The 22,987-nt window shown below is 34.3% G+C and overlaps 3 protein-coding genes across 3 annotated transcripts in view; 1 reads left to right on the forward strand and 2 right to left on the reverse strand.

The window, feature by feature from the left end:
• LOC130614421 (INO80 complex subunit B-like) overlaps positions 1-16,491 on the reverse strand; it is a 54,732-nt gene extending 38,241 nt beyond the window's left edge. Inside the window, exon 1 of the mRNA XM_057435850.1 lies at positions 16,452-16,491. The gene's annotated coding sequence lies outside the window, so the exon portion shown is untranslated. The remainder of the gene's footprint in view (positions 1-16,451) is intronic.
• On the reverse strand, positions 6,938-12,226 carry LOC130614424 (ubiquitin-conjugating enzyme E2 variant 1-like). Its single transcript, XM_057435854.1, has 5 exons — positions 12,071-12,226; positions 9,924-10,060; positions 9,632-9,754; positions 8,684-8,763; positions 6,938-7,580 (listed from the first exon to the last, which is right to left on the reverse strand). Exons 1-5 carry the CDS (start codon positions 12,087-12,089, stop codon positions 7,520-7,522), a joined length of 420 nt encoding a protein of 139 aa, XP_057291837.1. The 5' UTR covers positions 12,090-12,226; the 3' UTR covers positions 6,938-7,519.
• Positions 12,237-22,432, forward strand: LOC130614425 (60S ribosomal protein L14-like). Its single transcript, XM_057435855.1, has 4 exons — positions 12,237-12,374; positions 12,461-12,562; positions 18,024-18,272; positions 22,354-22,432. Exons 1-4 carry the CDS (start codon positions 12,372-12,374, stop codon positions 22,399-22,401), a joined length of 402 nt encoding a protein of 133 aa, XP_057291838.1. The 5' UTR covers positions 12,237-12,371; the 3' UTR covers positions 22,402-22,432.
• The last annotated feature ends 555 nt before the right edge of the window (positions 22,433-22,987 follow it).

Raw genomic sequence — 22,987 nt, forward strand, 5'->3', positions numbered from 1 at the left:
CAATCATGACATCAACATTGTTTATATATAACATTGTACCCTTTATCTATATTAAAATACCCGCATGTGTCTGTTCGTCTGTCTGTCACGCAAAATGGTAGTTTAGCTGCGTAAGTAGTGAGACGCACGCAATGCGGTATAAAAAGGTCGGGCGTACCAGTGGATTTTTCCACACACGCGATTCGGTAAAAAAAAGGACGGGCGAACCCGTGGATTTTTCCACGGGCTTACGACTAGTGTACTTCAAATATTTTATTTCTTTTTATCTAACCGAGTTTCAGATTCACAAAAATTAATCCTTTCTTGGGGGTGGCGAAAATTATTAAAACCATAACCAGCTGACAATTTTAACCAATATGGTAAGAAACTTATATCGAAAAAACTCATTTGTGCTTGATATTCAAAAGTGAGGAGATAAAACAAAAAAATAAAATTAATGCCCCAGAGCTTTTTGGCAAAAACCTTGTTTATCTCAAAGAGATCTGGGGACCCGTACTGCAGACATTCTGGAACAGGGAAGTGCAGATAGCCGTCAGCGTTTTTTCTTTCTTGTGTGAAGCTTTAAATAGCAATCTTATTAAAACATAGTCCTGAAAACATTATTCTTCCAACCTCTTTCCCAAGGCTTTTTTTCTTTCTGGCAAGGTTGGATATTGTACCAGATCATTTCGTTATGCACACGCAGTCTCGTTTTAAACAGCGATACAAGTTGTTGAGACTCAGTAATGCTTGAAATCATTATCCGCCAGAGACATGGAATATTTCGCACTTAATCTTTTCGCATGTGCCAATTTGGAAGAAAAAAAAAAGTAATGTGCCTAATTGCTTTCAAAAAGACTACTCCATCTTGTTTTTCGAAAACACAAACTTCTTTTGCACACGTCGTAGGACAATGTTCTAGGACTTTTATTTCCTATTTTATATTTTAACAAAGAAGTTGAAATACTCACAATATCAAAAAGCCCTTTGAGAAAGCTACCTCATACCCAAGCGTTTTTGTATTTCATCAGCGCTGCGCTTATTGACAGTTCTGTCGAAAAAATGACCCTGAAGGAGGGGTACCCTGTTTAGCTCAGACCCTGTTCTTTCATTCTTTTGAAGAAGGCGAGATTGTGTAAGAGCATTTGAGTTAGAAAGGCCGTGCAAAAAATACAAAAAACAACAGTAATCGATCTAATTAGCTTTATCATGAATACAAGCATGTACAAAAAAAATATGATGAGAAAGTATCCTATCTCAAACCTTACTACTAAGTATTTAACGGGGGAGAGCACGTTTCCGATATACTGTGCTATAAATTTACTTCAGAGGCCGTTTTACTCAAACCGTGGGCGAAATTAAATTCAACCCAGTCAAGCATTTTTTACTTCACTGCGTTCCCATGTAAACGACCTCTCCGAAAGACACCGGTCAAAACTTAAGTAATATTCTCTCACCTGTAAAAGAAAATGATTTAAAACTTCATGTTTTTAAGTTGTTAAAGACTTAACCCTATTCGGTCCGGGGTTTTTCGAACATACTATGACCGGGGGGGGGGGGGGGGGGGGGGGCTCAATAACTTTTCATAGGATTGTTCAAACTCAATCAAACTTGGCACACTTATAGTACGTCATAAAAGGAACAAAATGGCGGCAATAAATTTTTGCTTGCGTCAGCACATTTTCTGTGACGTCATCAGAAGCTTGAAAATTGTTAAGAATGCCACTTTCTGCTTAAAATATAATTACTTTTGTTCTAGAGCGAATTTTTATATTCTGTTTAAAGTTTCTAAAAGCTAAATAAATTTTTTTTAACATATCTTCCGGTTTTTACATGGATCAAATAAAAAATTGCCAAAAATTGCCCGAAAATCCGTTTTTTTCCAATTTTCGGGTAAAATCCGACAAAATCGGGAAATCGGATTAGTCACGTGTCAAAATTATTCAGAAATGATTCTTCTTAATGAAACAAAGTTGTGTTGAAAGTTTCAAGTTCTAAGGATAATCCTAACAGGTGTTATTATATTTTCCCCATTATAAGGATTTCATAGAGATTTTAGGGGTAGTTTCGAGTAATGGCCAAGATCTAAGCCTCTGAAAGGTATGGGACCTAAAAATTTAGCATGCAGGTGTCTAATAGATAAATATTGAAACTCAGTAAGTATCATAGCCATATAAGAAAGCAATCAGGAGTATATAATAGGGTTAAAGTTTCATCAACAAGACGAGGTAAAATTTATTTATTGATTGATTGATTGATTGCATAGTTTTTAGTAAAGGGAGGGTTTTTTAGGTCTTATTTTTAGTAAAATAAAGTAATTTTATTAAACTTATGGTTTTTATGAAGGAACAAATGTTATGAGTATTTAACTATTTATATAGCTTTGGTGGATATAGTAGGCACGATGTCACGATGTCAAGATATTTTGCCTGAAATTTTATTTTAAATAAAAAATATAATTCAATCAATTCGAATACTGATATAATAATAAAAATTTAGTTGTTTTCTTTCTTCTGCACAAATAGTAAAATTTCAAGTCGTTCTAGTTTAGAGAATTGACCATTGGAAAATCCCCTCTCCCCATTTTCAACCTCGTTCCCAGGCTTAGTGGTCACAAGACACTAGGGAGGAGCTTGTTCTTTTCTGTAAAATACAATAAAATAACTCCAAAAATACTAACCTATCAGTGCCACCAAAACAAACAATGAGTATGCAGTATTTAAAATGTTCAAATTCATCTTGAAACACTTAATGCGAAATTTGTGTCCTTTCCACCTGTTCTCTTGTGCGATTTGAAATATTATGCTCTCCAATTTTCGTTGCAAAAACTGACGTTAATAAATTCTTCTGTTTGTACCTTTCAGTTTTACAAAGGTGTTAACAACACGAACTTTCAATTCACTAATTGAATAATTTTAGCAAATATGTCCAAAATCACTTTCTTTTTCTTTATTTCTTTCTTTAATAAAACATGCCATTGTATTATCGCGTATTTATAGTTGCTTTATTTTTATTCACTATCATTTTCACTTGTACTATTACTTAGGACGTCAACCTCGTCCCCAGGGCATCTTGTATCTTTTTTGACCCTGGGACGGCGAAACATGTTCGTATCGCCGTCCCAGGGTCAGAAAAGATACAAGATGCCCTGGGGACGAGGTTGTTAGGACGTCTTACTTATATAAATATTTTAATGTCATTTTAAATAATAATATGAATGTACAATAACATTTATTACCATAATACTCAACAACTAAGCGCTTGGTGATAAGGCCCAATGCCTTCTACTTGCTCCTGCCATTTTATTGTGAACAATTAGCGCACTTCTTATTATAGGCGAAATATATATATATATCATTTCCTTCTGGTTTGTTTAATCGTAAAATTGAATAGAAGGTGAATTCAAATAAAAACTTTAGGAGTAGGTAGAACAAAAATAAGGTTAGCCCAGTTAACTTAGCTTTCTTCGAGAACGTTAAAATCCAGTTTCTCTCATACGAAAGCTTTGACGCAAACAAGCATGCCAGAGCAAACCCCTAATTTAAATCCACCGATTTAACTTAAAATACTTTCTCAGAGCAAACCCAGAATTAAAATCAACCAATGAGCACAAAGCCATGTGGTCACATCTTACCCTCTTGAATAGCACGATAGTTTGTTATATTTGTTTAGGTGAGTGAAGCCATTTGCGCTCAAAACAAAGGATTCCGATAATGATCACGTAAGTTAAAAACAATAGAGTTCTTGCATTAACCATGTGTTTCTTGCTACTATTCTCTTGTAGTCTCGACTAGACCAAGCGAAAGAATTCGCCTAGAAGCAACCAATCAAAAAGCACAGGTCGGTATTCTGACTGCAGGAAATTTGTTTGAGACCCAGCGTAATTTTCCCATCCTTAACTATTCCGATTTCCCGGTGGTAAGAAAATTATGCTGGGTCTCCTAACTATAGATAAGGTTACATAACAAGAAAAAGAAAATAAATAAAATAGTTTTGTAAAGTTTAGATTGGATACATTTTTTCTAACTTTTGTATATCTTTTCCCGGGGGTAAAAGTCCCTCATGACACATCTTTATGCTTATTGCTTATTTGCACCTGGTCTACGTACAATTTATCTTGTTTGCTTACATTTAAAATTTGAAACGATCCTACTTTTTGCTAACGTTGTATTAATTTTCGCGCAGATAAGCTACAAAAAATTATTCTTGCGCCATTTTGGTCTCCAGTTGAGTTTAAAAACAAAGTTTAATTCAAGGCGCTCTAGGGTCGAGAATGTTCCCGCGCAAAATAGGCCCTTTTCGCGCGGTAAGGTGAGCGAGAATTAATTCGCGAGAAAAAAAATTTGGGTTTTTCTCGTGAATGATCTATAACAAGAAGCTCTGCGGCTTAAAGATTTCCGCCATTAGCAATAATCTGAAATTTGAAGAGGACTGAGTAATATGGGAGAACAAAATCATTGAATTTTCTAAAATTTTAAAATTCAATTTTTGATTATTATTGTAACTGTAAGTCATAGCTAACTTAACTTGCATAAACTTCATTTCTCTATAAGAACAATTTTAAAAGAAAAATAATAAACCTGAAAATTGATGAACAATAAAAACAAAATGAAAACAACGGCAAAGCTGAAAATTTATCTATTTTCTCTTTTTCTCTGAAAAACAACTTGGAAAATATCTTTAAAGGTAGCAGCAATTTTTTTTTTTACAAAATCGGTTACGAAAGGTTATTTTCAGACTACATATTCTTATCTTTTCTTTTATAACACACTTGTCACGATTTTATAGATATAATACATTATCTTTCACCAAAAATATTCAGCCTCAACAATTCCTCTTTAAATTAAACTTCATGAATAATTAATTAGTTCTGCTGATTATAGCTTTAGTCTACGTGCTTGCAAAATTGTACAGAAGGAAATGAGGTGATTATTAAAGGGAGACGTTAATAACATCAAAGATGGCGCATTAAAAGACGATCTTCATTATGCTACACTGCACGAGCTTTAACTTTTGATAGCATGTAAACTTCAAAACAAAGTATTGTTCATTGGATAAAAAACAATTTGTTGCACTGTTAGGATTCTTATTGGCTTAAAACTCATTTTAGCCTCGTTCTCAGAAAAAATTTGTCAAAACAAGGATTTAGGCTTCAGCCTGGATAAGTTTCGGGCGTCCAGCCTAGCTACTCTGTCTCTATCTATCTATCTCCTCAGGCGATTTTAAAGATTCCGCCTTCGCTGGCGGAAATCAGTAATACACCAGTTCCGTGTGTCTGTAACAGGCAAAGTAGATGTGTTGTTTTTTCTAAAGAAACGACCGCGGTAACATGTCCCTTTTGCTAAGTTTTTATTTTTATTCTGTCTTTTGTGTGCTTTTTTAAATTGATTTAAAATTTTTGTTTTTAAAAAGTCATGGTTAATTTATTTTATTGTTCTAATAAAAACCTTTTTTTAATGATGTTAACTTTATTACAAAAATTACCCAAAAGTCACGGGTAATTAATTCTTATTATTCCCTTAAGCACGTGTCTATTGTCTACTGTTATATGAAAAACATTGGTTTTATTTATTCCCGCTTGAATGGAATTAACAACAAAATGTTTTGGCGAATAGAACAATGAATTTTATGGTTAATTTCCCTCACTATTTCGCTGTTATTTTATGCGGTATCTATAGTGGATTTTCCACGGGACTAAAACTAGTATATAATAAAAAGTGAAATTGGTGACTCCCAAAGTGTGAAAGACGAATGATTCGATTCTTACACGTCAGAAGAAAATGTATTTTGCAATCATGACATCAACATTGTTTATATATAACATTGTACCCTTTATCTATATTAAAATACCCGCATGTGTCTGTTCGTCTGTCTGTCACGCAAAATGGTAGTTTAGCTGCGTAAGTAGTGAGACGCACGCAATGCGGTATAAAAAGGTCGGGCGTACCAGTGGATTTTTCCACACACGCGATTCGGTAAAAAAAAGGACGGGCGAACCCGTGGATTTTTCCACGGGCTTACGACTAGTGTACTTCAAATATTTTATTTCTTTTTATCTAACCGAGTTTCAGATTCACAAAAATTAATCCTTTCTTGGGGGTGGCGAAAATTATTAAAACCATAACCAGCTGACAATTTTAACCAATATGGTAAGAAACTTATATCGAAAAAACTCATTTGTGCTTGATATTCAAAAGTGAGGAGATAAAACAAAAAAATAAAATTAATGCCCCAGAGCTTTTTGGCAAAAACCTTGTTTATCTCAAAGAGATCTGGGGACCCGTACTGCAGACATTCTGGAACAGGGAAGTGCAGATAGCCGTCAGCGTTTTTTCTTTCTTGTGTGAAGCTTTAAATAGCAATCTTATTAAAACATAGTCCTGAAAACATTATTCTTCCAACCTCTTTCCCAAGGCTTTTTTTCTTTCTGGCAAGGTTGGATATTGTACCAGATCATTTCGTTATGCACACGCAGTCTCGTTTTAAACAGCGATACAAGTTGTTGAGACTCAGTAATGCTTGAAATCATTATCCGCCAGAGACATGGAATATTTCGCACTTAATCTTTTCGCATGTGCCAATTTGGAAGAAAAAAAAAAGTAATGTGCCTAATTGCTTTCAAAAAGACTACTCCATCTTGTTTTTCGAAAACACAAACTTCTTTTGCACACGTCGTAGGACAATGTTCTAGGACTTTTATTTCCTATTTTATATTTTAACAAAGAAGTTGAAATACTCACAATATCAAAAAGCCCTTTGAGAAAGCTACCTCATACCCAAGCGTTTTTGTATTTCATCAGCGCTGCGCTTATTGACAGTTCTGTCGAAAAAATGACCCTGAAGGAGGGGTACCCTGTTTAGCTCAGACCCTGTTCTTTCATTCTTTTGAAGAAGGCGAGATTGTGTAAGAGCATTTGAGTTAGAAAGGCCGTGCAAAAAATACAAAAAACAACAGTAATCGATCTAATTAGCTTTATCATGAATACAAGCATGTACAAAAAAAATATGATGAGAAAGTATCCTATCTCAAACCTTACTACTAAGTATTTAACGGGGGAGAGCACGTTTCCGATATACTGTGCTATAAATTTACTTCAGAGGCCGTTTTACTCAAACCGTGGGCGAAATTAAATTCAACCCAGTCAAGCATTTTTTACTTCACTGCGTTCCCATGTAAACGACCTCTCCGAAAGACACCGGTCAAAAGACGTCCCATGGAAGAAAGAGATTAACTTGTATTTTTTTCTCTAAAGCAAGACAAGGAGAATACAAAGACAGTTGTAATCTAGTAATTTATATACAAGAACGGATATTAGAACGGTCAAAGTATAAAGGGGAACTCAAAAAAACAAAAACAAACAACAACAATAACAAACAATTCAACTAAAAGGATATTTGCAATATCTCAAGAATAAAACAGTTTTGTTTTTTTACTTCAATTGCATGTAATCGTTTGTTATAATAAAAAAAATCCTTTTGTCTACGCAAGTCTTCACTGATTAGAATTTAGAAAACACATTCTATTGCTTTCTCCAAATAGCTAATATCTAGAATTCTCTGGAGGCTGTTGCAATTTTGCATTTTCTTTTAACGTCATCATCCTAAAAACGTAGAAAAATCTTTTTTTTTTTAATTTCTAGTAGTTTTTAACTGCAACGTTGCTTTAAACAAACAAAAAAACATCAAAAAAAAATTGACAGAATTTCCTTTAATCTAAATAACTATCCAGCTTAGTAAAAGACAGAAATCAGTATAAAAAATTGCTCCATAAATATCAAACCATAATATTCTTCCGAAACATAAGCTATCAAATGGTAAAATGTATTTAAGTATGCAACAGCAGCTCAATAAATGATTGGTTGCTTGTATCAAATATTGCTTAAACTATAATGCTGCAAAATTTATTACAGTTGGTTATATACTGGTTACTTATGAAACAATAAGCTTATTCCTGTCCTAATACTGTGTGGCAATCACAGTATTAGGACATAACTTTAGGAGAAAATGAAAAGTTATCAATAATCAAGCGTTATCAAGCAATAATGTATGGTTGCCTTCTTTAAAACGTTGTGATAATTATTAAGAATTAAATATCAGGATAAACAACTTTAGGAGATTTTAGAAAAAATCAATATTTTAGGTCTGAAATTTAGGTTATTTAAAGGGAGTTATTTATAGGGCTTATACAAGCATACCCACAAAATTTGATTGCAAACCAAGTTGCACATTATTGAGTCGTCAGCAAAAAAAATAAGAGGCCTGGGACGAGCAAGCGAGTGTCATTTTCGCAAAAAAATTTATGTTAATCAATTAACCTTTATAATATCTATGCATTGATAAAGTTTGAATGCACACCCCTTAACAGGTCTAAAATTACTGATGAAAGAAAATGTCTAAATTTGGTACTACTGAAATATGACATCATAATTTATGTAGCATAATTAAATCTGAAATTCTTTAGATGTGAATATCTTGAGAACCAAGAGAACTTTTTAAAAAGTTTAAAAAGACTTGTTAGCTAACTTTTTAAGCTCTATAATATAAGTCCATCATTTTATACCTCGGGTTCCCGTTTAAGAAACTTAAGAAGAATCTTCATTTTTAGGTAATTTGGGAGATTCTAAAAGGACTGGCTACTTGTGTCTGACACACATTCAGTTAAGGAAGCATTTTATGCATTAAACGAATAGGTATTAACACTTACCGCCTCAGTTCTGTTAATAAAGTTTTGATGGTGTATGACGTCTGCCACTTGTTAATCACTGAACAAGCCTTTCTGTCAACCTGAAAAAGGGAAGTAAATGTTGGAATTCTAATAAATCAGTGTTAATAATGAAGTACAACACGAGAACAGAAACTATTTGGTTTTGCCTTTTTTTAACAAGTTGTTAACTAGTGGAAAAAAAACACAGAAATTAGCCTATGGCTACTCCCAGCTACCATTATGGATCACAGACAGAGAGCTGGGCAGCAGACGGTGAGGAAGCAGACAAATTATTCAAGGACTAGTATCCAATACTGCACAATTATACACTATTTATTAACGTCTGTAGGCAAAAAAAAAAATAAAATAACAAGATCAGTCATTGAATTTTGATGATGTCAGTAGTGAGACATCAATGTACATAAATATTTTTTTTTAAAGTTTTTTAAACTTTTACCTATATTGCGTAGAGCTTAAAACACAATCAAGATAATGTATATGATTGCACAGTTTTAATCAGTAGTTAAGGAGATATAAGAAGTCCGACCAATGCATCAAAATGTTTTTGGAAAAATTTGTTTGCCTCTTGTTTCTATGCCAGTCAAGAAAATGTACAGGATGATGTGCTTCTCATGCACAGTGAAAGACATATTGAGGTTTAGAAGTTTATAATGACATCAACACATTGATCCCGTCAGTTTTTAAATATTGGTTTTCTTTTGGTCCCAGTGATTCCAAGTTTTTGGCTACATCATAGCCAAATGAACACATCTACTTTGTCTGCCGCCTGTTACAGACAATTTATTTTTGAACTATCAGAAGAGAAGAAGGATTAGTTCACACATTTGTTTTAATAATGCTACAATGCACAGAAAAGGTGTTCAATTCTGTTAGCCATTTATTCCCTTTCCTCTAACTTGTAAATTAAAATTAAAATACCAAACTTACATTTCCATTGCTGTCAATACCATTTAGATTTATTCTAGTAGTAAATGAAATTATTGGAGCTTCCTTTGGATACTTTTGACCACATACTATATTTAAATTATAAATTCGATTCTCAAACGCTGTCTAAACAAAAATATAAAGTGTTTGGAAAGCATGTACTCAAAAATCAGTAAGAGTAAAGGTGATTTGGTTAAAACAAAAGTATGGCCCCTTTCACAGTCTGGTCTGCAGTCTAAACAAAATCATAAACTAAATGAGCATGAATCAATAAGATTTACATAATCACACATACCCGCGGTGGCCCCAATATCATACCAGTCCAGCGTTTTAATTCCATATCATCATCTGATTCTAACCCCCAGCTAACCAAACCATCTCCACCTTTTTGCCCTTCTTCTAGCTCTTCAAGAAGGCGAAAGTTTCTAGGAACTAGAAAACAAGCAAAACTACACAAATTCTGATTCACTCAGCCAGGGATAATATTTTCCCTGTCTTTGTTACAAATGTCACATGTTAACCCCTAAGCTGTGAAATACACAATATTTTGTAAAGTGTGAACCACATATATATGGTTGCTTTTTGTTTCTACTTTAAATATATTTTATGTATATAATTGTTTTTCCGATCTGGACCTGCATTTTCTTTGCAGTTGTCATAAAGTTTGATCTGCAATGTTTAAAAATTTAACAAAGATGGTGCAAAAAAAAAAAAGAAACTGGTGCCATGGCAGAAGTGAAGATAGACATATCTTTTTAACAATTGTGTTAAAAAGCAGGGTTCGTTTCCCCTGGGCAGTGATTCTATATGAGCAAGTGAACATTACCATAGTCCCAGGTTATAACTCAATGTGAGGGAAATAGAGAATATGGCACAATGTGGGTAATTGGATGTTGCAGAGAGTTGTCTGACAGAACAAGGAGCATAATTGGGTCTGTGTAGATCAAAATGCTAGGACTCCCCATCTCCCTGCTGGAAATAACACACATAGGGTATATCCCTCAATATTTTTGAGGCTAGCCATGTGAAATATGCACATCAATCTATGTAGCTAGCCAAGAGTTGCAGGTGTGACAAGTGGGCAGATATTACATACAACCAATCTAATTATAAAATAGGACTTGAAAATAGTTCCAGTGGATCTCACATTGGAAAAAACACATGTAATTGAGGCGAAACAACACACAAATAGGACATTCCTGCTGATTTATTTTTTGCCTGACCCTGTGAATGACCCGAACCAATTACTGGAATTTATTTGACAAGGGTGCCGATAAGCCGCATACGCCGTAAAAAGTGCGGGCGTTTTCGGGCGTGTTCGGCGTTTTGAAAAAAATTCAAGTATTTGCCCGAAAAACCTGCACAGGCCCGAACAATGCTGAAAAAAAACAAAAACAGACACTAATATAATTCAAAAAAACTATAAAAATTAAAATAAACTTACTAGTGGTAGCGAAGTTCTTAAAAGAACTGTTTTTGATGGTTCTTGATAAAGTTTACTTTATAAATAAATTCTATATAAACTTTATTAACTCCTTTCTCTTTAAAGTGCCTTCTTCCCAACTACTGTCCGCATGGTATGTTTACCAAGGAATTGCATTTCGGGAATGTTCTGGGCGAGTTCAGGAAAGTGCGGGCGGTTTCGGGGGACAACCGTCAATTCTATTTGAAAAGTGGCCCGAATTCGCCTGTATATATGCGGGCGTTTGCGGCTTATCGGCACCCTCTTTTTATTCAAAGTGATTTTAACAGGTAGCTTATAGTTAGAACAATACAGTTATACTGCATGACAAGCTGCCAGATCATCACTAACTAGAGCTCACATTTAGATAATCCTGTAACAAAGGCAGTATTGTTGCAGACGAGAACGCGTCATGGATACTGGTTAAACAAATCATGGGCAAGTGTTTGATAATCTTTGTCATTTAGTTACATTTTAATGCATTGTTGCTTGTAAGTTTTTTTAATTAAGATTTTTAGGAAGGTTTGACTGTGAAAAGTACATGTTGTATATATACCAAAGGAGAGCATGAAAGGAGAACATCCTGTCTGTAAGAATTTACTAAGAATTAATGAAAAAAACGAAGCCTTCGTGTTGCACCACAGAGAGAGAGAGAGAGAGAGCAGTTTTTCGTGGAGGGTTATTCTACAATTTACACATTACTATACATAGAGCTACAATTGCTATATACATATAGCCAGGCTATAGGTAGCTAGCTAGCTTTAGCCAATGACGGTTTGTTTTGTATTGTTTTGTAATTGTATCTTCAAAGAAACTTTTATCTCATTCTGTTTTTATTTGTAATTTATCGCTTATTTGGTTGACTTCTTTTTCCTTCGTACAAATGCTGATAAAAAACGAACTTATTTAATGATTACAAAGACACCGAGGTGTGCTAAGCTAAATATATTCAGCATAAAACACAAATAAAGCTGCCTTACCTTCCACAGGCGACGCCATCTTGAATTTACCTCTTGATGATACCGAATGCTTATTGACCCCCTGAAAATTGGCATTACTTGTAAGTATTCTGTAGGTGTTTCTCTATGGACGGAGGGCAGTTTTGCGCTGGGGCCCTTACATACAATAACTTTTTATTAACCCCCGTTTTCTTATTTTTTCTGCAATATTTAAGGCACGAGTAGAAAAGAAGCCGGGGTTTTTGTAATATACGGTCCGTGGTTTATTTTACTTCAGCGAAACACATGAGCGTTCTTTTCACGGCATTGCTTCAACGGAAACATGGTTAGTATCGTTGTTTTATACTGATATCTAAAACTGATTATTCATAAATTTCTTTTTTCATTAACATTGTTGCATTGCCCTTGCAGGTGTACCAGAGGTTTGTCGAGTTTGGGCGTGTTGCCCTTGTTAACAATGGAGATTTTTCAGGGAAACTGGTTGTGATTGCCGACGTTATTGATCAAACCAGGGTAAGTTTATTATTGACATACTATGGCAAACAATTCACATCAACAGGAAAAGTAATTTCGTTCTATGCACTACATGCCAAATGCATTGCAACATTTGACAAATTTTGTGTAACTATGATCAGTTGTGAATGCTTAAAAGGCAATAAAAGAAGGACCACATAGGCAAAAGTGGCACTTTAATATCTTTGATTGTTGCATTTTATTGTTTATAATTTATGCCTGTGCATCATATCAATTGTTTTCAATTCTCCTGGTCAGCAAATATCACGTAATTAAAGGTCCGCATTTTTTAGGGTAGCCATTATGATTTCAGGGAAAACATGCCGTTTACACGGTAAGCTCTCATAAATCAGGTGTGAATTTCTCATAAAATCTTTGTTCTTAAGTAAGTAAGTAAGTAAGTTATATTTGCCATCATTATAAAATCGTTAAAAATATTTACAGAGAAAAAGAAATTGAAAACAAATAAATAAAATAATAAACTATATATAATATTAAAATGTATCATAAAAAATATAAAAAAAATTAAATGCAATTTTCCTGAGTGTTGATATGTTTGATGGCTGGATAACACAAAACAAGCCAAGGCGAGATTTCCATTGTGGTCCATTTCTACCCTTATAGAAAAAAAGATAAGCAAAACGAAAACGAAAGGATTATCAAAAGATCATATGAATTTAATTCACAAAATCATCTGAGTCCCTTCTCGTTATAACATCAAAATAGTGCTTTTTTAGGTTGTGTTTAAAACTGTTTGTAGTACTAGATCTTTTAAGACCCTCAGGAAGAGTATTCCATAAGGAGGGTCCAAGGTAGGAAAGACACTGTTGACCTTGGGATGTTTTTACACAAGATTGTTTAAGCCTCTGGAATGATGAACGAGTCGAAGCTCTTCTATGACTTGATGGAATAAATACATCAGACATGTACAGAGGACATTTTTTCTGAAAAAATTTATATGCATGATTGTTTACGCATACTTTAAACCTTTCGCCAACTGGTAGCCAATTTATTTCCTTAAAATCCGTAGCACCTACATGTGATCTGCTACTTTTTTGTAAACAGAAGCGAACACATTTGTTTTGAGCAACCTGGAGCTTCTTTTTCAAAACTTTTGTCAGGTTTGGATATCACACAGTACTGGCATAGTCGAAATGTGGTTGAATTAAAGAGTTACAAAGAAGTCGTCGCAGATCCTTGTTCAAAAATGAGCTTTGACGATAAAGAAATTTAATTTTGCCATTAATTTTGTTAATCACATGTAAGGCCATTGACTCACCAGACAGTGATTGGTCAAAGATGCAACCAAGATATTCAACTTTTGTATGCTGCTTGATTTCTACTCCATTGTAGGAAATATTAAGTTTTTCTGCTTTCTTAATTTTTCCCCTGGAGGCAAAAAGAATAGACTTAGTTTTATCTTCACCAAAGTGTATGCTGAGTTTGTTGTCCACAAACCAATCACATAAATTACTGAAGTCTGTATTAAGAGCATTTTCCATCTCAGTTATGTCTTTGTGTTGAAATAAGAGACATGAATCATCTGCGTAGAGAAAAAGATCACATTGTACTAAAGCTTGTGGCATATCGTTTACATAAAGTAAGAACAGAAGTGGACCCAAGATAGAACCTTGGGGAACACCACATTCCAGTTTACCTGGATTAGATGATAAGTTATCTATTGACACACAAAATGTTCTGTTTGCAAGGTAAGACCTGAACCAAAGAATTACTTCATTTGAAAATCCAAGAGTTCCTAATTTTTCCAAAAGTATGGAGTGGTTGATGGTATCGAAAGCTTTTTGTAGGTCAATGAGGATCATACCAGACAGCAAGCCTGCATCAAAATTGAAATTTTGTCATGTATATATGATAGAAAAAAATCTGTTGAATGACAGCTTCTAAAGCCAGACTGAAATTTAAATAATATATTGTTTTCGTCTAAGAAAGCTTGTGTTTGGTTATGGACCACTCTTTCAATAATTTTAGAAAAAAGAGGAAGCAAAGATATAGGGCGGTAATTCTTTGGATCAGTTCTTGATCCCTTCTTATATAGTGGCTTAAGTTTAGCTATCTTACATTCACTAGGGAAAGATGACAGTGAGATAGAAAGATTACATAATTGAGTTATTGGTCTGCAGAGAACATCAGCACCATCCTTCAAGAAAATTCCAGATATAGTATCAAGTCCTGGTGCTTTTGTTGTACTAGTATCATTCAGCAAATTCAGCACATCTTCTTCTAAGACTTGCTGAAAATTGAATATCTTGTTTCCAATGTTTAGCGATTTGTAATATGAGATGACAGCATTTATCCCAAATCTATTTGAGGGCTTAGGAAGATTTTGAAGCAGCCCATCTGCTAGACCAGAGAAAAAGTTCTTAAATATCTCTAGTTTTGATTTTGTATCAAAATGTAAGGCATCCTCATCCTTTAGACAGTAGTTCGGATCTGACTTCTTTGAGTTGTCGAGTCCCATAGACTTTAGAGTCTTCCATAGTTCCTTAGGCTTGCCTGTGTTTTCTGTTATTTTGTTTTTATAGTATTCTTTTTTCTTTTTATTGATCAAATTTTGCACATTACTTTTTGCTTCATTCCAGAGGTCAGAATCAATTTGTAATTTTGACTTCTTAAACTTTTTAAAAAGTTTATCTCTAGTAGCAATCTTGTCTGCAATCTCACCATCAAACCATTCCTGGGAGTTGCATTTAATTCTGGCCTCTTTAGTAGGTGCTATAGTATCTATTACTGACATTAGTTTTGTCAAAAAATCAGAGTAGGCCAGATCAATGTCCATGAACTCATTATAATTTGGAAAGTTTGTATCCCTTAGGAGACCCTGATACTGTTCCTTTGTGTAGTTTTTAAAAGATCGAAATTTGATATGTTTGTGGGTATTAAACTTGACTTTTTTGACTTTTCTGGTGCAGAAAATCATTTGGTGATCTGATAGTCCAACATTTAAAACTCCACTTTAAGAAACTTTACCAACACAATTTGTTAAAGAGTGGTCAATAGCTGTTGCAGTAGCACAAGTTACCCTTGTAGGCTTAACAATCAATTGTTTAAGGCCATAAAGCGAACAAAATTCTACATATTGCTTTTGCAATCCAGAGACATGATCACTCTTAAGTGCTGTCTTATTCATTTTAAAAATACTTCTACCATTACAAAGAGTATTGATATTAAAGTCTCCCAAGAGATAGAATTCTTTCTCATCAAAATCTAATGTAGTAAATTCATCTGAAATATTATTGACAAAATTATTTTGATCTGGTGGTCTGTAAAACACTCCAACAGTGAAAGGCTTTGTTTTAGGAAATAAAACATCAAACATGACACATTCCAAATTTTCTGAAAGTCGCTTATGAGAATTGTAACAAATATCATTTCTAATGACTACAGTCTTACAGGATGATGGAAGGTTGGTATTTAAAGCTCGCCATAATACATTTTCTACCTTGTCCCCACCAATACCAAGGTTGGTGGTATTGAGTGGTGTGAAGTAGTTGTCCCATACAGCATTGTACCTTGACAAATTAGACACAAGGGAGTCACCAATTACCGACTCTTCAAAATTTCATTCAGCTTTACGTGAGTTTTATACCAGGTTGGTCTATTTTCTCGTCGAGCTGGTATTTCACATTTAGATTTGAAAGCAGACATAGTTTAAGGACAAAGCTCACCAATTCAACTCTAACCAAAACTTCACAGCAAATGTTAATAAGCTGGTAGGGCTGATTACCGGTTACAGCCTTTCCGGTTATAATTTCTCACTTTCACAGCAAGTGTTAAACTGGTAGGGCTGGTTTACCGGATTGGTACAGCCTTCACCGTGCTGTCTTATATACCTTTTGACTCTCTTTGTTAGTTATACTTTTCCCTTAAACTTAAACTCAGGGACCTAGAAATAGTGTGAGTTTTTTTATCTGTTTTTCTTGATTTCAAACCAGATATATTATGAAGTTTAAGGCGATTTAGAACAAACATAATCGAGCAAGTCATGGTGGCATAGTTGTTATTGTTCAAATAAAACGAAATTTCGTGGAAATTAGATTCGCAAGTTTCATAACTTTTCACCAAACTCAATTCCTAAAAAACGAATAATTTACATCCATCCACGAAATCTAGCTCCGTGATATTTAGTTACTTCAAAGTATGTTGTTTTAAAAAGTACTCACAAAAGGAGTTTATACTAAGAGTTAGTCCCAACTTTTTTTCGTTAAGCCTAGTTTTCAATGGTGTTTTATCTTGCAGAGAAAAATTATGTCAAGATTTTTTTCTTTCACCGTGCCTAGTCAATGTTTCATTCACAAAAGTTTGAAGAAAGAACCAATCACAGGCTGCCTGCCTGCCTGCCTATTAGCGTTCATAATCTGCTCACCATAACACAATTATGGCAAAAAACATAATCGGGCTATTCGTCATAATCCAGCTGTCCTGTTTATAAACCATGTGACATTCTGACCAAGAGAATGCAAAATTAAAACATTTCACACTGCAACTCATTTATATGCAAGTTTCATTATGCACAAAAACATGAGGCTTTTCAGAACAAATGCAAAATTAGGAAAAGTTGGTTAAGCAAATTAACGAAAAGGATCTGTGGGGGAGAACATATGTGGCCATGTAAACTGTTTCTTAATATTCTCCATCCTATCTAGTTTCATAATATTTAGGTTAAATGGATTAAAAAAAAATAAAAACCTCCCCAAAAAAATTATTATAAATTTTTACGGTCAAACCTTCACTAAGAAGATAATGTAATTAAATAGCAAAGATTAACCAGTGTCTAATATATTAATAATTTAAAGAGCAAGCAGCATGCTTACGACATGTGCACATTACATAATGGCTGCTTAATCTAAATATTGGTCTGTGATTGGTTTTACCCAGTATTAATAGTCAATCAGGATTGGTCATTTTCTGTTGTTTGAAGCTCAGACCAAGCAACAAATCTAACGTCCAAGACCCAGATTATACCGAAAAGTTTGAGGAGTCCTTCTACTAACTTGTAGAACTTTTAAAGAATACATTCAAATGATGATCAACAACCTTAGGACACCTATGAGATGTTTTAACATCTTTGAATATGCTATAGGTATCTGATGAATGTTGGTTTTAATAGTCTTTTCTTTGATTGAATTTTTAAGTGGAGTAGAATGTTCACGATACAAGAATTAGAATTAATTAAAATTGTTGCAGAAAGGGGGAATCTGGCTGAGTTCAAAAATCATATTTGTATTTACTTTATTATTCCTGCTGCATGTCTAATGTTTGAACTTTAGAAATCATGGTAGGTTTACTATAAGAGCAGGATTATTTTTTTAAAGATTGGCCAAATAGCCAAAGTGCTGAATTTTTAGGTAACACCCTTGTGATATGATGATTTTTAGCAAGATCCCAACCTAAAAAAAAACCCTATTTTTAAAATATATATATTCTGTTTTTGTTTTCTTAGGCCCTATGTGAAAACCCTGTTAACGGTGTGCCTCGTCAAATGATGCGATTTCAAGACTTAAATCTAACAGATTTAAAAATAAATATCCCTCACGGTGCTCGCGGAGGCGCAATTCGTAAACAATATGTAAAAGAAGAAATAGATGCCAAATGGGAAAAAACATCTTGGGCTAAAAAACTGAAAGCTCGCACAGCTAAAAGAAATCTCAATGATTTCGGACGATTCAAAGCCAAAGTTGAAAAACAAAGGGTAAGTTTTTTAATATTGTCATTGCTACGTATGATGCCATTATTGTGTTTTTACTGTGTTAAAATTGTTTGACTTGCTGATAAACAAACGTGATTCCAGTAGTAGATTTAGACAAAAAGGGTTTTTTGTTACTATTGCATAGCATTCAACAAAATACAGGGCTTTAATTTGTCATGCTGAGCAGGCAAAAATTATTTATGTACACACTAAGCAATGAAACTATATTTTAACTGGCCTAAAATTGTAAACTTGCTTTATAATTTTGTTCGAGAATCTCTAAAAGTAAAAAAGATACCACCCAAGAATGTGTCAATTAGTCAAAAAATTTAAGGCGAAAACCAACCCTTACCAAATAAAAGTTGCAGTGATGTAATTGACATTACATTTATGATGATCAACAACCTTAGGACACCTATGAGATGTAAAACATCTTTGAGTATATCCAAGGTAACTGAAAAATGCAAGTCAATTAGCAAATTACATTAAGTCAAACAAACTGAACTACACTTTGTGTCATTTTCTAATAGTACAGATTAGCGACTAGAAATACGAAAAAACATTGCTTTAAGAATAAAAAATACATTCTGAGGTTCAATCCTTATAGGTACATCTTGTTGATTCAAGGGTGATAAACCTTTAGCTAAAAAGCACCTATTGCACCTATTTCCGAATACAAACATAAAGTTTTCTGGCAGGGATGTAATTGACATTACATTTATGATGATCGACAACCTTAGGACACCTATGAGATGTAAAACATCTTTGAGTATATCCAAGGTAACTGAAAAATGCAAGTCAATTAGCAAATTACATTAAGTCCCACCAAACAAACTGAACTACATGTTGTGTCATTTTCTAATAGTACAGATTAGCGACTAGAAATACGAAAAAACATTGCTTTAAGAATAAAAAATACATTCTGAGGTTCAATCCTTATAGGTACATCTTGTTGATTCAAGGGTGATAAACCTTTAGCTAAAAAGCACCTATTGCACCTATTTCCGAATACAAACATAAAGTTTTCTGGCAGGGATGTAATTGACATTACATTTATGATGATCGACAACCTTAGGACACCTATGAGATGTTAAACATCTTTGAGTATATATCCAAGGTAACTAAATAATGAAGTCGTTTAGCAAACTACATTTAAAGGCCCACCAAACAAACTAAACTACACTAGCAACATTTTGCAATCTAATCCAAGGAATCAATAAAATGTTAAGTTCATGTTGTAGCATTTTTAATCTATATTGTATTAACCGTATACGTCTGTCTGTCACGCAAAATGGTAGCTTAGCTGCGTAAGTAGCAAGACGCACGCAATGCGGTATAAAAAGGACGGGCTAACCTGTGGATTTTTCTACGGGCTAAGGACTAGTAGTTTATATTACCGAAAGTTTTAAGCACAAAAAAGAACTTAATGTTAACGAAAAAAGGCTAAAAATGTCTATTTTTTTTTTGTTTGAGAATAAAAAAATATATTTTAAGGTGCAATTCTTAAGGAAACATTTTGTTGATTTAAACGTAAAAAACCTTGACGAAAAAACACCATTTTTCCTATGCGAATATATAAATAAAAGTTTTCTGGCAGTGATGTAATTGACATTACATTTATGATGATCGACAACCTTAGGACACCTATGAGATGTAAAACATCTTTGAGTATATCCGAGGTAACTGAAAAATGCAAGTCAATTAGCAAATTACATTTAAAGTCCCAAAAAAATAAACTACACCAGCAACATTTTGCAATTTAATCCGATGAATCAATAAAATGTTAAGTTCATGTTGTAACATTTTTTAATAGTATCAAATAGCAAAAGCTATAAACACAAAAAAAATTTGTGCTTTAAGAATAAAAAAATAATACATTCTGAGGTTTTAATCATTATAGGTTTTCTCTTGTTGATTCAAACGTAAAAAAACCTTGAGCTAAAAACGCCTTTTTTTCTTTGCGGATATAAATATTTAAATATAAGTTTTTTGGCAGTGATGTAATTGACATTATTACATTTATGATGATCAACAACCTTAGGACACCTATGAGAAGTTTTAACATCTTTGAGTATATCCAAGGTATCTGAAGAATGCAAGTCAATTAGCAAATTGCATTTAAAGTCCCACCAAAAAAACTGGGCTGTGGTCAATCTCGGTTGAATTCCCTAATTTTATAAGGATAATTTTTTTGTGAGGTGACCTTGAAAAAAAAATCATTTCGTATATGCAGGTTCAGAGCAAAACGTGCAAATACACATTGTCCATGGCACTTAAAAGCTAATGGGGAACATTTTTGGTGGTTCTTCGTTCGTTCCCATGTGCCAAAATCAATAAATGGACGGAAAAAAGCGATATTCTACCAAACATTGTATCAGCTCTGGAAGCCTCCGAACATGGTCTTTTAATGTGCTATTATTTTCACAACTACTCTATTTGCGACGTTTCGGGTGTTTCACACACCCATTTTCAAGCAATCAAAAACGTATAAAGTACTCCTAAATATAATAACCATAGTTACAGATTAAATACTAATTGTATAAACTAGTAGTTAGCCCGTGGAAAATTCCACGCGTTCGCCCGTCTTTTTTATACCGTACTGCATGCGTCTCGCTACTCGTGCAGCTAAGCTACCATTTTTGTGTGACAGACAGACAGACCTATACGGGTATTATAATTGTAAACAGACGATATTTGTTGCTGCAAAATTTGAGAGTCCTAGCAATATTTTTATGGCAAATAAACAACGTTGTATAACACTAAGAAAAACATGTGGATGAGACGACTTTCCATAGAAAGAAGAATCAAAGGACTATACAACGTTTTGCTGGAAGATTTAATGTTGTCAGATCACGAGTAGATGTTATTTTGTTTTTCATCTACTTCACTTGATTGATATATATTCTGATTCTCTACATGCATTTGGCTTTGACAAAAATTTTTACACGGAAACGAGATGTTGCTAGCCATATTGAAATGATCTAATTAAAAATTCCTTCGTAATTCATGTAGATTGCTACCTTTTGATTGGCTGTTAAGCTGAAGCGCAAAATGTCGGTCGCAAAAAGTAGAGCCTGTTCAACTTTTTTTAAATCGCGCCAGCGCATGCAAAAGCGCGAGGTCAGCGGCATTATTCTGATAATGCGCATGCGTAGATCAAAAGTCACGGCGCTTTTTACGACTGGATGCAAAATGCAGTTGTATGGAAACCGGCCTTCAAGGTGCCATCTTGCGCGGAGACAGACAGACGACGGCTATTATTATAGAGACTAGTCGTTAGCCCGTGGAAAAATCCACGGGGTCACCCCTCCTTTAAATTAACCCGTTTCAACAAAGTGGGCAGAAATTTATCGCATTTGGTATTGATGCGCACTTTAAAAATTTCGTGTTTCCGTTACGGGACACGGCTTTCGCAGACACACAGACAGACGACGGCTATTATTAAAGAGACCAGTCGTTGCCCATGGAAAAATCCACGGGTTTGCCCGTCCTTTATATTTACCCATCGCAACAAAGTGGATAAAAATATATCGCATTTGATATTCGTATTTCCGTAACATCATTTTCTAAATCAGCGGGGGGTCCGCGCAGAGACAGACGGAATACGGCTATTATAATAGAGATAAACACTACTCGCATTATGAATAAACTCTCTTTAATCTCCGGTAAGCAAATACCGGCTGTTACCCCTAGAGAGTATACTAAAATCGTCAAGAGATGGTGTGATGTGACAGGCTTTAAGATGATCTTTAATTGCCGTGCAATTAGATGAGGTTGATTTCTTACCTGTTAAGGGAGACACTCCGAGGTGCTTCCTTGCCCGAACCTTTAAATGACAAGACGTCTCACCTATATAAGTGGCGTTACTATTATTTTGTTCTTCACCATGTAAACTCCTTGGGGCACTTAAAGCTAATGACGAGCTAGGTCAGTAGCTCATCATTCGTTCCCACGTGCCAAGAATAACCCTGGAAGGATTAAAGCTGTTCCATTTGAAGTATTGATACGGCTGGAAGCCTCCGGACAACTTTGCTGTTTGTTTAATGTTTCTAATGTTCCTAAGAAATTATTTATCTTTCTCTAGAGGAATCGCAAGATAAAGGCAATCGTCAAAAGTCTGAAGAAGAAGTAATTGATTGTTTGAAAATACAAGCTACACAACATCCGCTTTTTCTTTTATGCTTCGTCCAGACGTTTTCAAAGCATTTGTCTCATATCTCACTTATTTGCAGGAAGGTTACGTAGGGTAGTCCTGTGGCAACCGTGCACATGTAAACACAATGATGGATAACTACATATTTTTTTATTTATTTTTTTGCCTGGAGGATAACTAACTTACGCAGGAATTTTTTCCTTTCTTCGATAGGGTGGGACAATATTAGATCGTATTTCGATTTTGCCCATAAAATTTCAATTACCTTGCGACGCTTCGCTGTTGTATAATCCAAACCTAATGTAATTTAAACGATTTCTGAATCCCTCTGGTAACACGAACAGTTAAAGAGTTAACTATAATGTCACTTACAGATAGAATTTGTTTTCATTAGAGTGGTTTTGGTTCTTGCGGAAATTTCACAGTGACTGACGGAGATTTGAATGTTTTGACATCTGTAGGATAGAACCGACCCCCCCCCCCCAGAAACTCCTCCTTTAAACACTACTAAAATAATGATGGACTTTGCCCTAAAACAGCTGTTATGGATGATTATTACCAACAA

This window comes from Hydractinia symbiolongicarpus, chromosome 11 (genome assembly GCF_029227915.1).
Source record: "Hydractinia symbiolongicarpus strain clone_291-10 chromosome 11, HSymV2.1, whole genome shotgun sequence".
In the NCBI taxonomy this organism is placed as follows: Eukaryota; Metazoa; Cnidaria; class Hydrozoa; order Anthoathecata; family Hydractiniidae; genus Hydractinia; species Hydractinia symbiolongicarpus.